Raw genomic sequence first — 16,009 nt, forward strand, 5'->3', positions numbered from 1 at the left:
GTCCCAAGTAGCTTTGGAACTGTGTGCATGTGGCGCATTTTGCATCAGAGAGAGAGAGCAAATGTGTGTGCAGAATGGAGAAGGCTATGTGTCACTGCAGCAGCATCTGGGCTTTACACTTTGGTTGTGGAAACTTTGCAGGGAATTTTGTCACATTGATTCTAATAAGCACACCCCACTACACACTCGTGAGTTGATTGTTTACAATTAATTCATTAATACTGAGAGAAAACCAGCCCCTTTCCAGAGAAACAGGAACCAAATAAGCCAGAAGGAAAAGGGAGAAAAGGAAATTTAAACGAACAGTAGCCCTGGAATACCTAAATGACCACATAGAATAGCTTAGTTATGCAATTGCATTTTATTTTATTTTTATTTGCTATTAATCAGATCTTTCAAAAAATCATAGAAAACACTAGAATGCAATGAGTTGCCAATAATGTCATTTAGATTATCTGTTAAAGTGTAGTAGACAGCAATTCCAAAAGAAATGGCTAGTTAGAATGGTTCCAATCTTCATAGGAGCCTGGATCCAAGTAAAAGAATTTTTACCTTCTGTGATGGAAGAGGGTAAAGAAGAAGCAGTTGGAGGGTGGGGCCACAGGGTGTGCTATTGGCAGCTATAAACCCTCCCCATAAAAGGGAATATGACGGGCAGGTTATTTTGGGATTGCAGAGACAGAAGACTGTTTCAAGGTTCTATCAAAGATGGGAAAGGGAGAAGGGTAACCTCCATCGGGATATCCTCTCTTTTTAATCTGGCAGTAACCAGTGATCAACAAAGTGTGAAGTTATTGAGAACTATTCCATATAGCCAGAGTAATTTGCTTCCTATATACATAATGTGGCTTAATATGCTTTGGAAAGAGTTGGAGAGGTCATTATTTGCCGCGCATGTTCTTCAACAAACATCTTGCAGAAAGATGTGCCAATTCTTTTTGAAAGAATGTGCTAAACTGAGCTAAATGTCATCCTTTTAATTTCCAAGGCAGAAGAGGCATATGGATGACAGCCCCAGTATCCCGGGCAAACATAATTTTCCTATTTGGCATTGTATTTGCAATCAGGATAGCGGTAGGCAAAATGAGAGCTACAAGGCCGGAGAGGCTTCAAGACCTCTGCCAACTTCTGAGCTGCAGTGAGGACTTCTTGTTGAGTTAAGAAACTGTCAGCACAAATGGCCAGAGCATGGTCAATCTTCTCTTGAAGGGAAGGCAGGAATTTTTCCTTTAAGAGTTTAGACAGAACCTCCTCACACACCATGATCAGGTTCTGAATGTGCTTGACAGAATTACAGGAGGGAAATGCAGACTGGCACTCTGCAACCAAGCAGCTGAATATGTCCTCATGTTCCTGCTGGTCCTCCATCAATGGGGTTCCTAACAAGAAGTAATGGAAACGTTGTTACAAACATGTGTGAGCAAATGTTACGTTCACATGCATCTACGGTACTTGATATTCTGAAGCAAGTCAGACTACAAACTGTTCACCCCCTTCCTGTCTTCCCCACTGAGAGAAGACGTTAGTTGAAGGAAGAAAAGCCATATCTTGGTCATATGACAGCCGTCAATTCTCTTATTCTTTCCTACATCAACAATTCCTTCTATTTGGACAACTAGCACATCTTACAGAATGTTTCTCTCAGTCACAACTTATTCCTGGACATACTGTCTTTTCATGTGCAATGGATTATTGAGCAAACATGTGACCCTCCCTCCCTGCATTCTGAAACTATACAGTCCCATGAAAATGACGGTGTTGAATTTTAATTGCCTTTAATGTAACATTTGAACATGAATCTAAGGATTGAAGGATTTAGTTTACACTTTATGTCCAATTTGAATGTCATAACAGTGTGGAGACAGTGACCACCATCAGTTAGTTAGTTATTCTACCTGTCATTAATGAGTTTTGGATCCTGCTACAGCCTCTTCCAATAGCTTGGGGCAGAAGCTCTTCCTAAGGAAACCATAAAGTTATACAGCAAATGGGCAGTTTCTAAAGAGAACCTCTCCTCTTTCTCCAAAAGGTTTTGGCAAGTGTTTGATAATGAAAGGGGACAGCTGACCCTGATGATCTCCTAACGTGCAGGAAATGTCACTCATTTTTCACGTTATTGGAGCATGGTGTGCCTTCCATTTAGTCTTCATGCCATCCCCTGAGGCCAGCTGAGTTGTACTTAACTGTTGTGTCTTGCTTAGGTTCATACTTTCTGGCCTCTGTGATCAATGATTGGATGTCTACTAATGGACCTCTTTTTGTAACTCATTTTGATGACTTTTTTTACCTGCCTAAGGGGGCTTTCCTCAAGTTCTTCTTGTTGTCTCTGGGACCCAGCTGGTTGGAAGTTTGTTATTTTGTTCTCTTTTCTCCTAATCTACATTGCCAGCATCAAAATTCTATCTCTTAGACCCCCTCATATCACCATCACCTTAAAACTCTCCAGTTTTTCTTCAGGTGGGCATGTTTATAACATTAAATGTACTCATTTCAGTACAGTTAAACCAGACCAGTAATAATGGCAGAAAACATTTGACCTTTATGGACTATAGGGGAATGTTTTTCCACATCTAATTTTCCTCTATTTACAGAATGTGTATTTTGATTTAAGGCTTGGACCAAAATAGTTAAGAATGTAAAGATCAGTCACACAAAATCTGGAAGGTTGGAGTCTGTACACAGATAGCTGTTAAGTTTTGCCTCTTGGACTTTTAATGAACTAATTGCCTGTAAATGCTTGAGGCTAAAACTAGGTGAATAAAATCTATTTTCTTCTTGCCTTGTTACATCATCTTGTGATATATGTAGACTGAACGATGCGCCAAGTACCTTCCTGCATGTCAATGATTCCCAGTGTACTGGCATCCCGGATGAATAGATGCCCATTGTTGAAAACTCCAAAGGTGTCAGCATCAACATGGGTGAAATAGAAATAGTAGTTCAGGTCATTATTCATCATGGAATCAATGATAGCAAGAAGCTGGAGAGCTAGGTCTGCTGCCACATCAGAAGATACAGTATAAAATTCCTTCAAAGATCTGGTGCTGATGCTGACTATTAGCCGGCCACAAGACCCCAAGTACTTTGGAAATGGCCACCCTTCAGCTTCAGGGAAGATCTGCCAAGGAGAGGAAATATAAAGGATATCCATAGGGTGGAAATACTCGTACAATCATTAAATATAGAGTGCATCTATGTAAAAATAAAGTACTTATGTTGTTTTGCGTTTGCTAAGTGGAAGGGAGTTCTAGAACTGGATGACAGGGACATTTGGTATTGACCAATGGCATGATGTCACTGCTGGGAAAACTCAGAAGTGATGTCATACCTCTGCAGGAATTGGCCAAAACTCTATGGTAAACAATAGAATTGTTAGCAATTCCTAGAGAGAACTGTATATTCTATATGAAGTAGACAACATAGAGAAATTGATGTGATGGTCCAATAGTTGCTGCAATCTTTGATGTCTCTTGATATTACAGCACTCTAAACCAATTGAAATAACTGGGCTTAGACTGGAGTACCTGCGCATAGGGCTGTGCTGTGAATTGTACATTCTGAGTATGGGGGAGTCTACAAACACTAACATCCTTTCTGCCCAGTCCAAATTTGTAATCCCAGGGCCAAGTTAGCTTGTTTTTAAAGAGATGCATCCAAGGAACCACACAACAGCTGTGAGGAACGGCTTTTTAAAAAATAAGGAGAGTCCATTTGAGCTGAGAATGCTGCCATGGGAGGAGGAAGGGCTCCTGCCTTGCCCCACAAGCCATTTTCTTGCACCTCAGAATGGCTGGGGAGGGGATATTTCCCCTGCAAGCCAAGTGATGCTCAAAATCTTACAACACTCTCACCCTATATTTGTTTATTTATTTACATCATTTATAGTCTGCCTTTCTCACTGAGACTCAAGATGGATCACACAGTGTGAGATTAGTACAGTCAATATCAGGAACATTTCCATTAAAAATGTCATAGAGTAAATAGATACAAGTTCACAAAGACATAGCGTTGGTAGGAATCCAATACAACACAGTGGTAAGGTCTATGGTTCCTTTTTTTTTTTTGAAAATTTTTTTATTGGGTTAGGATCAAATGTTTACACATTACAGTCAATATTCCCATTTCCCAATTTCTAACCCCCTCCCTTTCCTCCCCCTTTTTGTTGACTTCCAACAGTTTTCCAACCCTTTGTCCCTTTTCCCTTACTCCTTTTAATCTCCTCTATCTAACAAATATATATTCTCCCTTTATTCTAAGCAATACTTCTTTAACTATTTTTAATACTCTGTACCCTGACTATGAGTCCCATTTTCCATAATGGATAAACAATTTATCCCATTTTTCATTATTTCACTTTCAAATATTTCTATATATCATAAACTATGTAAACCATACATTCATATAAATCAACCAGTTTAACTTATACTCTATATGTTATTCATTCTATTTTCTTCTTTCTATTTTAGTTATATTTGTTTACATTAGTATTTCTATTCCCCTTCAGTCATAAGTCTATATATGATATCAATCAATTTGACTCATATACAACTTCAAATAAACATATTCAGTTTGGTACACTGTACGGAATCAAAAAGAAAATATTATTAGTTAATCAATCCTTATAGTTAACCCTTATGATTAATTATTTTCTATCAATATTCTATTTATTATTCTATATATATCAATCTAATATCATAACTGCTTAGAAATTCTCTTTTACCTCTTCTCCTCCCCGGTAAAGTCACCCCCCTCTACATTTTATTGTACTTCAGTAGTTCTCAAACTGCCACAGTTCTCCTCCCACCTCCCATTTCTTCTCCAAATATTGTTTCAGCTTCTCCCAGTCTGTGTTAAACTGTCCTGAGTCCAGGTTTCTCAATTTTCTTGTCATTTTGTCCATTTCTGCCATATACAGCAATTTGTGGATCCAATCTTCAATAGTTGGCACTTCTTGTATTTTCCATTTTTGCGCATACAAAAGTCTAGCTGCTGCCGTCATGTAAAATATCAACGTCCTATGATGGGCTGGAATTCCCTCCATTCCCAAGTTTAGTAGCAGGAGTTCTGGGTTCTTATTAATTTGAAATTGTAATATCTCACTCATTTCTCTTATTATTTCCCCCCAGTACTGCCTAGCTACCTCACACGTCCACCACATGTGGTAGAGGGAGCCCTCATGCTTCCTGCATTTCCAGCATTTATTAGAAGTGTTCAAATTCCCTAGCGCAATCTTCTTTGGTGTCATGTACCAATGGTAAATCATTTTGTAAATGTTCTCTTTAATACTAGTGCATGTCGTTGTCTTCATTGTAGTCTTCCACAAGTATTCCCATGCCTCCATTGTTATTTCTTTGTTGAAATTTATGGCCCATTTCACCATTTGTCCTTTAACTATTTCATCCTCAGTATACCATTTCAGCAGTGCTTGGTATACCTTAGATATTCTTTTCTTGTCCTCTTTAAGAAGGGTCTGCTCTAGTTCTGAGTTTTCTGTTCGTATACCTCCCTTTACAGAGTCCGAGTTATATAAATCTCTAATCTGTCTATACTGGAACCAATCATAATAAGGTGATAGTTCCTCCTGAGTCTTTATTCTGAGTTTAGATTCTTCAGTTCTAGTTATTTCTTTATAAGTTAGACATTGTTGCTCATTATCAACAGCTCTCGGATCTATCACCTCATATGGAACTACCCACAAAGGGGTTCCTTCTTCCAGATAGATTCTATACTTCTTCCAGATTATATATAAACTTCTCCGTATATAGTGATGCAGGAACATCGAGTTCGCCTTTACTTTATCATGCCATAAGTATGCGTGCCATCCAAATATTTTTTTATATCCCTCTAGGGCTAGTAATTTCTTATTCTTTAGCGTCATCCACTCCTTCAACCACACCAAGCAAATTGCGTCATGGTAAAGTCTTAGATTGGGCAGTTGCATTCCGCCTCTTTCCTTTGCATCTTGTAAAACTTTCATTTTCACTCGAGGCTTCTTGCCTGCCCATACAAAGTCTGATATTTTCCTCTGCCATTTCTCAAATTGCTTAGAGTCACTGATGATTGGTATTGTCTGTAGCAAAAACATTACTCTTGGTAGCACATTCATCTTAACTGCTGCAATCCTTCCCAACCATGACAAATTTAGTCTGTTCCATTTAATCAAATCTCTCTCTATCTGAGTCCATAGTTTTTCATAGTTGTTTTTAAATAAGTCTATATTCTTAGCAGTCAGTTCGATTCCAGTAAGGTCTATGGTTCCTAATTGATTAGCAGATCATCTGAGATCTCCTCCCTACAATACAGCCCTCCTATCTGAGAAAAAGTCTTTTTGAATAATTCGGTTTTGCATTGTTTGTAGAAATGCAGGAGAGTGGGGGCTCTCCTGACCTCCTCAGGCAGGCCATTCCACACAGTGGAGGCCACCACAGAGAAAGCCCGTGTATGGGCTGCTGTCAATTTCGCTGATGTGCAGAGTGGCACCTACAGGAGACTGCAGATGACTTTTTGTTCAGATGGGAGGGCTGTACTGTAAGATAGCAGCCTTAAGAGATCCACTAGTAAAGGGATACGGAAGGACCAAAGACTTCACTACTATTTCTGTAAACAGTGAGGGTCTATAGAGTAAATTGTGAGGGGCCACAGAATTTGTTACTATTGTTCTAAGTATGATCTTACTGAGTAGTTCCTATATTGTTTAATATATCAGTCACTGAATTTGTCTATGCTCTGTTTCAACACTATCTTTGCATGTATATTACGTGTATATTGAAATGTTGTGATATTGATTGCACTGACTCACATCATGTAATCCACCTTGAGTCTCAGTGAGAAAGGCAGACTATAAATGACATAAATAAAAATAAATTTTCAGCCCTCATGTCTCACAACATTATTGGTTGTATTAGTCAATCAGTTCCAAGAAAGACCTGGCAGTATCCTCAGACAACCCTTCCTTTGTGGGTCGATAGAGATTATTTCACTCACTTGAAATCAATGGGCTTAGACTGGAGTAACTCTACTTAAGATTTCACTGTAAATATACCCCAATATATCTTGTTTAATTTTTTTAGATTTCTGTATGAAGCTTTCCATGGTCATAGATCCAGAGGAGTTAGCCATGTTAGTCTGTAGTTGCAAAATAGTAAAGAGCCAGTAGCACCTTTAAGCAAAAGCTTTTGAGAACCACAACTCTCTTCATCAGATGCATCTGATGAAGAGAGCTATGGTTCTTGAAAGCTTATGCTACAATAAAGTTGGTTAGTCTTAAAGGTGCTACTGGTCTCTTTACTATATATGACGCTATATCAGTTCTTCACAACTTTCAGTTCTATATTCTTACTCATGATTATATGCATTCTGCATATGCATCCTTACTCATGAATATCTTTCCCTCTCTATATTCCATAGTATAGTGTTGAAAGATTTGATCAGGTAGAATAGAATTGGCTTTACTTTTGCAAAGAGGGTTTTTCCTTATATTTGAAAAGTGAATTAATGTTAGAAGCAAAATCTTCATTTTGTATTAAGTTCCTTTAAATTCCAAAACAAAACTGAAAAGTGCAGAGAATTCCTGGGATAAATCTCCATCAACATTTCTCCTACAGAATGGACCAAATCAAGGGTAAAGTTGTATAAGTGATTTTGGTCCACTGTTCTCCCAATTTAAGCAGCTCTGAAAGCCCCTGGCCCCATAACTTACCTGGGGCCAATGTTTGTTGGTCATGCGGTGAAAGGGAATGGCATGGCCACCATTAGCCTTCCCGGTTTGCCCCTCGAGCAGCTCCCATGACTAGTCCCATGACTAGTGTGGTGAGCTCCAGTTAAAATTTCCAGCCGACCAATCAGAGCAAGGCTGGCTGGGACTCAGGGCCAGGCTCTGGCCATCAGAGCTGGGAGATGCTTCTGTGTGATGCTAAGGAAAGAGGTGGACTGCAATTGCCGAATATCAGACTATACTATGAAGCAATTTGTTTGGTTTGGCTTAAGGATTGGATGTCATTGGAGAACTGTAAGTTACTAACTTTGGAAGGTTATAAAAAACTGTTTGGGTGGCATGCCTACTTGTGGCACGATAAACTGAAAGCTGATTCCATGTTTTTACATCATTATGTGAGAAAGAGTCTCTTCACAATCTGGAAAAAATATAAAAGTTATCTGGGCGAAGGTATCCCCTTGTGGGTGGTACCATATGAATCCATCGACCCAAGAGTTATTTACAATAGAGATCAATGTCTGTCCTATAAAAAGATTCTCATTCAGGAACAAAATATGTTAAGAATCAAAACAGAAGAAGAGTTAGATTCATGTTATGGATGGTTTCAATAAAGGACTTATATAACTCGGATTGTTCAAAAAGTGGAATTAAATGGAAAGATTCGGAATTGGAAGAAGCTATATTGCAAGAAAGTAAGAAGAAAATTTCAAAAATTTATAAAATTCTTTTGAAGTGGCATACAGAGGATGAAACTGTTAAAGTCCAGATGGTGAAGTGGTCTGTAAATTGTCAAAGAGACATAACAATGGAGTCATGGGAGTATTTGTGGAAAAATACAATGAAGATCTCAACTTGTACCAGTATTAAAGAAAATGTTTTTAAGATGATATATAGGTGGTATTTGACACCAAAAAAATAGCTTATGGAAATGCTAAAATGTCTGATAAATGTTGGAAATGTAAAAGTCATAAAGGATCACTATATCATATGTGGTGGACTTGTGAGGTAGCTAGGCAGTACTGGGGAGATATCTTAGAAATGATAAATGAGATTTTGCAGATTTCAATAATAAAGAACCCAGAACTCCTGCTACTGAACTTAAATATGGAAGATGTTCCTATACAACATAGAACATTGTTATTTTACATGACAACAGCGGCAAAAATACTATATGCTCAGAAATGGAAAGTGCAAGAAATACCATCTATCGGAGACTGGATACAAAAGTTGCTGTACATGACGGAAATGGACAAAATGACAAGAAGGCTGAGAGACCAGAATGCTGAAGAATTTGTTAAGGATTGGGGTAGATTGAAGGAGTATTTGGAAAAAAAGTGGGACGTGAAGGGGAAACTGTGGCAATTTGAAATTTATTAGGGGAATTTAGTGGGGACAGTAATCTTTACCATTTAAAGAAAAGTTTTAATTATTGTAAAGTTTAAATTTTAAATAGATTTGAGGTTAATGGAAATTATTTAGTTTATTCATGTAATAAGAGTTAATTATATAGAGAGAGAACAGAAAAATAAGTTATAGAATAAGATATGGGTTGGAAAACTGTTGGAAGTCACCAGAAAAGGGGGGGAGGGAAAGGGTGGGGGAAAATTGATATCTAGGTTTAATAATTGAAATAATGCTTGTAAATTTGTACTCAGCTAATATATTTTTTTTTAAAAAAAAAGAGCTGGGAGAAGCTGTTTCCAGTCAGGTTTCTTGGCCAGTTTCAAAGCAGGGCCTAGCCAGGACCTCTGGCTAACTCTGACCTGCATCCCACCCAACCTGCCCTCTTCTGGAATGGGGTCTGTGTCGTCTTGTGGGGGGACATGGGCTTTTGCAGGACTTGCAAGCATTTGCCTGGGGTATGTTCTGTATTTTCAGATATGGCTGCCACAACTTTAGGAGTCGCAGTTTTGGCATTGGGCACGGATCCTTGGGGGGTGGGGGAGGAAACAGAGCCTGCATGCACTGTTTCCTCCATAGTTGGGGATCCCATAAGGGAACTTGTCCACTTCCAGGTGACAGGGGTGCCACAAGGAGGCCTACAGCCATGTGGATCCCACTGTTATCCCACCCCCTCTTCAGCAGGTGGGACAAAGGGGCGTGGGGGTCACTGGCTGGCAGGAAGGTCAGCCAATGCTGGGATCCGTGCTGTATGCTGAGCTAATGCTCCTATCACTGTAACCAATAAAGTTGTGGCCTTTTCTCCTTCACCTGTGGCTTCTTGTCCATTTGTTGCTGTGCCCTCTCACCCCTTGCCATTTAGCTGGCCCTGCAAGTGGTCTCTAACATCAACTGCTAAGAACACTTGCTGCAAGGCTATCAGAATGGGTGAAAGCAGACACATCTTGCTTAAGTGGATCAAATGTATAGCCAGCTTTTCCAAACTACTTAGCACTACTCATGTTTTATTGTCGGTGATGAAGTGGCTGTGTGCTAAATTTGTACAAAAACGGTCTCAGAACTCTTCAAGGTAGTAAGCAATCATGCAGATCAAAATTGAAGGCATCTATTGCTTGTTTCTTAAATAATATTTTGAGTTTTTTTAAAAAAATGAATCAGGTTAACAGTACACTCATGTTAACAGTACATTTATAGCACAAAACACTTCACAATACCAATTAGGCAGCAATCGGCAGTCTCTAAAAGTGAAATGTTTGTTCTATTGCTTTCAGTGGGAGAGATTTATGTACACCCAACTTCATGAAGTGAACATAACACTCATGGATGCTTTAAATTTTGCTTGCTTCGAATTTTGGGTTGACAGCAATGGCAAGTGCAGAGGATCCCTGGGATAAATCTCCATCATCTGACTCATTGTTTTTAATAGAGTTGTGTTAAAAGTGAATGCCTGTCTCCATCTTTCCTGACTCTAGGAAAGAAAAATATGAATGATTATGTGGTGTGACTGCTGAAAATAATTGGGTTGTATAGCAGGCATAATCCCTGTCCCCCCTTCAATTTTGTAACTCCAGTATTGTTTCTGTATAAACTTGATAGTAGTGCATACATGAGGCCCTGAGCTCAATCTTTGGCAACTCCAGTTAAGGGGACTCTTGTTTGGGAAGGTCTTCACCCCATGCCCCAGAGATCTTCATTCAGCTTCTGTCTGGGATAATCAGCAGGCTCAAGTTTGAATCATAAAATCTTTTGGGGGTTTCTCTTTCAGTGTGTTGACTTTCCCACCCACTTCCTGACTGATTCAGTGAGTGTCTGGCAAACCTGCTGTGCAATTTGGCTGCCATGTATACAAAACTGATACTGCGCAATTCTGTCATTTGGCTTATGCTGTATATTTTGGTTAGTGGCACTCCTAGTATCTAATTCAAAACGCTTGACCCTATAGAACATGTTTAGTCTGTACAGGGCAGGGATGCAGGAGGAAGCTTCTGTATGGATTGAAATGAACTCTTAAGTGTAATTACTTGAAACAGAGAAATGTTAACATTGCTAAACAAAATATTGTTTCCAGAGCCATTTCTTTCTTGAGCATAGTGACAGGACAATGTGCTCTGATTCTGGTTTTATCAAGTAAAGAACTGATTTTGATCTCAAGGTAGATGAATATACAACACAATTTGGAAATCAGGCTTACAAATATAGACTAGTTTTTAGCTCAAGTACTTCAAGGATCCTAGGGTTACAAGTTCTGCAATGGTTGTTGCAACACAGTGGCTATGAAGCTGACTGATACTTTTTTTCAAATAGACAGCTGTTGCTTACATTGGACAAAGAACCATTGAGAGCCAATTTGGAGTAGTGGCTAAGAGCACGGGACTCTAATCTGGAGAACTGGGTTTGATTCCCCACTCCTCCACTTGAAGCCAGCTGGGTGACCTTGGGCTAGTCAGGGCTCTCTGGACCTCTCTCAGCCCCACCCACCTCACAGGGTGTTTTGTTGTGGGGATGATAATGACATACTTTGTAAACCGCTCTGAGTGGGCATTAAGTTGTCCTGAAGGGCGGTATATACATCAAATGTTATTATTATTGTTATTATTATTAAAGTGATTTGCAAAGACGAGATTAGGATAGTAGTTTATATACTACAAGAAGTTAAAAACTTGTACCTGCAAGATGATGGGATGTGCATTAACTGATAGTGTATACAGGAGGCGCAATTTATCTCGATCTGAGAAATGGTCCATGAAGATGCTACCAGCATCGGGCACTTCAGCATATCGTCGCACAATTCGGTCCAGAAGCCTCTGTGATGGGCAGCGAAGCATTGGTGTAGGAAGGCCCTGGAAAAAAAGACATGGGGAGAGGAACAATTATATTTTTCCCCTTGTACATGTAATGTGCAGAGATGATAGAATAAGCCACTTCACATGTTATGGACCTGATTTTGTAAATGAGTACTGAAACATTAATGCAACAAAACATCTCAAGATGGAGGTACAGGATGAAAGTCATGGTGCTTCTTATTACAGGAAAAAAACACATACATGCAAATTTAGGGATTTGTTATTGATAGTATGTAAGACTTGCTAGCTCCAATGTGCAGCAAGCTTGGGTATTTGTTGGGGCCTCAAGAATGGCCCACCCATAAGAATACAACTGCTGTTCTCATATTGTACATAGCACTAAGAATATAACAGGGAAATATCCATTTTATAGACTCCATCTCTTCCAAGTTATGGGGACTTCCAGAATCCTGGAGCTGGCAACAGGTTCAGTGGTCTGATAACAATATTTGTTACAATATGTGAGAAAGAGATTATAGAACAGAAAAGGAAATGTCTCTCCTGGACATTTATTTATTTATTTATTTATTTATTTATTTCTATTCTGCCCTTCCTGCAAGTGGGCTCAGGGCAGATTATATCATTTAAAACACAATACAGCAATAAATATACAAATTAACCATAAAAACAATATAAAAACATAAGATCTTAAAACAGTTATAACAATAGTAATAATAAATAACCAGAATAGCAGCAACCATTGCTATAATTTTCAGGTGCTATTAAGCTGTTAAAAAGCAGGGGTGGTGGTAGAGCATTTTTGCAAATCACTTTCAAACCTATTCGAAATAAGTTTGTTTATTCTTTGTTGAAACCGACTTCTGTTGATGGACTTCTCCAATTTCTAGCCAAAGTGATTCTGGTGACGATTAGAATGCAAGTTTTGGAGAAGCAGGCTATGTGATTGTTCTAGCTATGAAGACTTTAGTTTGTAGTCCTCTCACTATGAAAGTTAATCAGGTTCTATTTCAGGATTACTCAAGTATCTAGGTGGCAAGTAAAAGCATTCCTGAGGGCTCAGTCAAGCTGTATGACGGAGAATAAATTTCAAAAATAATTGCATCAAGATGACAGTATTCTTCAGAAAGTAACTGTTTCCATCATAATATTTGCAGTATAGTCCTTCACCCTTAACATGTTTGAAGTTACATTCCATTTTAAGACAAAGAAATACATTCACATACATTCAAACATACTCAGGAAGCACAAAAGAATGTTCTCAAAGATTTCAGTAAACTGTTATACATTTTGTTTTCTTCCAAAAAGTCCTTCCAAACATACCTTTTAGTTTTGCTTTTCCAAGAAGAAAACTTAAGAGGAGTTAAACTTTGCAAGATGCTGGTGAAGAGGGAAGATTGAGTTTAATATATAAACACACAGTTTTGCCAGTCAAAACTCCCATGCTGCTACTTGTCCTGGAAGGGGGCGGGGTGGCTTTCTTATTAGAATAAGAACAACATAGGATTGATGATTCCCATGAAAGGTGTTTTCAAAAATATCTTCCCCTCTTTGCATAGACCTGATCCTCATAGGGGATATATGAGACTGCAATTTAATTTTTTTAAAAGTAAGGTCCAAACAAGTCATATCCAAGTGAGGACCCATAATTCTATATCTGTGGGACCGCCTCTCCCCATACGAACCCCAGAGGACTCTTCGTTCCAGTGAGAAACATCTGCTAAAAGTCCCTGGCCCCAGGGAGGCCCGCCTGGCATTGACCAGGGCCAGGGCCTTTTTGGTCCTGGCCCCAGCCTAGGGCTGCCAGACCCCTGGTGAGGGCAAGGGATCCCCCACCCCCGCCCCCACCCTCCCACCCCTACCCCTACTTACCTGGCCAGTGGGGGGGCGCGCACCTTCCATGCGCGCCCCCCTGCGGTAATGCGCGCCCCTGTGCACATCCGCCGCCAGGATCAGGCCTGTTTTGCCTGGATCGGGGCCCCTGTGGAGCATGGGAGCATTCCTGCACTCCACAGGGGCCCACCACGGACCCAATCTGCGTCAAAATGGGCTCAATCCATGCCAAAAAGGGCATGGATCGGGCCCATTTTGGCATGGATTGGGTCCGTTGTGGCCCCCTGCGGAGCACAGGAACGCTCCTGCGCTCTGAAGGAGCCCAAAATGGGACCGACCCGCACAAAAGCGGGCCCAATCCGTGCCCGTTTGGGTGCGGACCGGGCCCGTTTTGGGCTGCTGCGAAGTGCAGGAGCGTTCCTGTACTCCGCAGCAGCCCGCAACGGCGCAATCCAGGGGCTGCGTGATGACGTCACTTCACAGAAGTGACATCATCATGCTTGCAGGAGCACACGTGCGCAAAGCGTGTGCGCACCCCCCCCCCCGGTAAGAGCCAGGCCCCAATCTCCCGCTGGGAGATTGAGGGGGCCTGGCAACCCTACCCCAGCCTGGTGGAACACTCTGTCTGATGAGACCAAGGCCCGGCAAGATTTGCTATCCTCTTGCTGGGCCTGCAAGATGGAGCTGTTCCGCCAGACATATGAGCGGTGCTAGGCGGAGCCCCCCTGGCCGGTTAATGGTGGATTGGGCCCTCCCCACCACAAATACTCCCCATTCAGATCATTTTCTACAACAAAGAGGCTCTGGAGATTATTTAGGCTGGTTAGTTGTGCTTCTATGTTGATGTTTATATGTATTTTGTGTAGTAATTTTGATGTTTTTATGGTTACTAATTTATAATAATTGCTTTATATATTTTAACTGTATGTGTCTGTAATCTACCCTGAGCCTGCTGGAAATGTGGGGAGGGCAGAATATAAATTGAAAATAAATAAAATAAATACAATTACACCTCTTAAAAAGTTGCCAATTAACACCTGCCATTTATGGATCTTCCCCAGTTCAGGTTGATTTCATTTCAATGGATGGAAAGTAAAGTAGAAGAGTAGTTCTCTGTGTTGGGCCAGCACTGCTCCACATGTTAGTATGCATATGAAATTTGTGGAGGCTAATCAGAGAACTGAGTGCATGATGGAATGTTCAGATGAATACACTTATCACATGAAGCTGTCTAATCCAGTGTCAGCAACACTGGTCTATCAAGGTCAGTATTGTCTACTCAGACTTGCAGTACCCCTCCAACTTCAGGGTGAGGTCTTTCACATCATCTACTACCTGACCCTTTTAATCGAAGATGCCAGGGATAGAATCTACAAACTTCTGCAAGCAAAGTACATGTGTTGCCACTGAGTCATGAACCATCATATTTTATGCATGATAATGAAATCAACGTGGTACAGAGAGGGGAGCAAGCAATCCCCTGAACTGATTTCATAAAACTGGTACACTTTGACCAGACAGGGTGGACACTAAGGGGTAGGGCACTTTAATAAATGCCAGTACCTTGTGCAGGGTAATTTACTGAGAAGTAAGGTTCACTGTGTTTATTGAGGCTTACTCCCAGGTAAGTGCGCAAGAAATTGCAACCTTAGTGTGACTGCCATTTATTAATGCAGGATAGAAATCAAAAGAGACTCCGTATTAAATCACATGCATATTCTAGCCTTGATGGGTTGCATAACGTTGCTATTAAATCACATGCATATTCTAGCCTCGATGGGTTGTATATGGGTGCTACAGAGACAGAAGACAGCTGCATAAACTGTTTAGAGCATCACTTGTTGAAATATAGAAAGTGCCTATGGACCAGCAATTTTGTTAGTACTTTACTATAAAAAAACCAGCTAGGACCAAAGTTTTGTTGGTTTCTATTTAGCCAATACAATAAATATTCACATTTCTGAACATTTGTGTTGTGTTGCATCATCTGTACTGGGTTGTTTCCCAAGGGAACAGCAGTGCTCCGTCTGCTTGTTCTGTCCTCAAAAATTCACACAGGTTCTCTTTGGAGTTTAAGCCTATATTGGTCCACACTGGTCTGCACAGCAGAAAGAAAACTGCAGAACCAGCAGTACAGACTGCGTCAGCTGTGAAAGTCCACACTGGGGATCTGCTGTTGGAAAGTGACCAGTCAGCAAACTGCAACAGCTTGGTTATTGTTATTGTATGTGACTGACCCAGAGTCCATATTACCTCAGGG

The 16,009-nt window shown here is 40.3% G+C and overlaps 1 protein-coding gene across 2 annotated transcripts in view; it reads right to left on the reverse strand.

Moving 5' to 3' along the window:
- Nucleotides 1–342: 342 nt before the first annotated feature.
- The window catches only part of DIPK2B (divergent protein kinase domain 2B), a 42,913-nt gene continuing 27,246 nt past the window's right edge, over nt 343–16,009 (reverse strand). For both annotated transcript variants that reach the window (XM_054975049.1, XM_054975050.1), the window contains exons 3-5: nt 11,782–11,955; nt 2,830–3,118; nt 343–1,379 (exon numbers count right to left, since the gene is read on the reverse strand). In XM_054975049.1, the coding sequence (XP_054831024.1) occupies nt 1,042–1,379; nt 2,830–3,118; nt 11,782–11,955 (801 nt within the window). In that variant the 3' untranslated portion in view covers nt 343–1,041. The remainder of the gene's footprint in view (nt 1,380–2,829; nt 3,119–11,781; nt 11,956–16,009) is intronic.

The sequence above is a fragment of the Eublepharis macularius genome, chromosome 3, assembly GCF_028583425.1.
Source record: "Eublepharis macularius isolate TG4126 chromosome 3, MPM_Emac_v1.0, whole genome shotgun sequence".
Taxonomy (NCBI): Eukaryota; Metazoa; Chordata; class Lepidosauria; order Squamata; family Eublepharidae; genus Eublepharis; species Eublepharis macularius.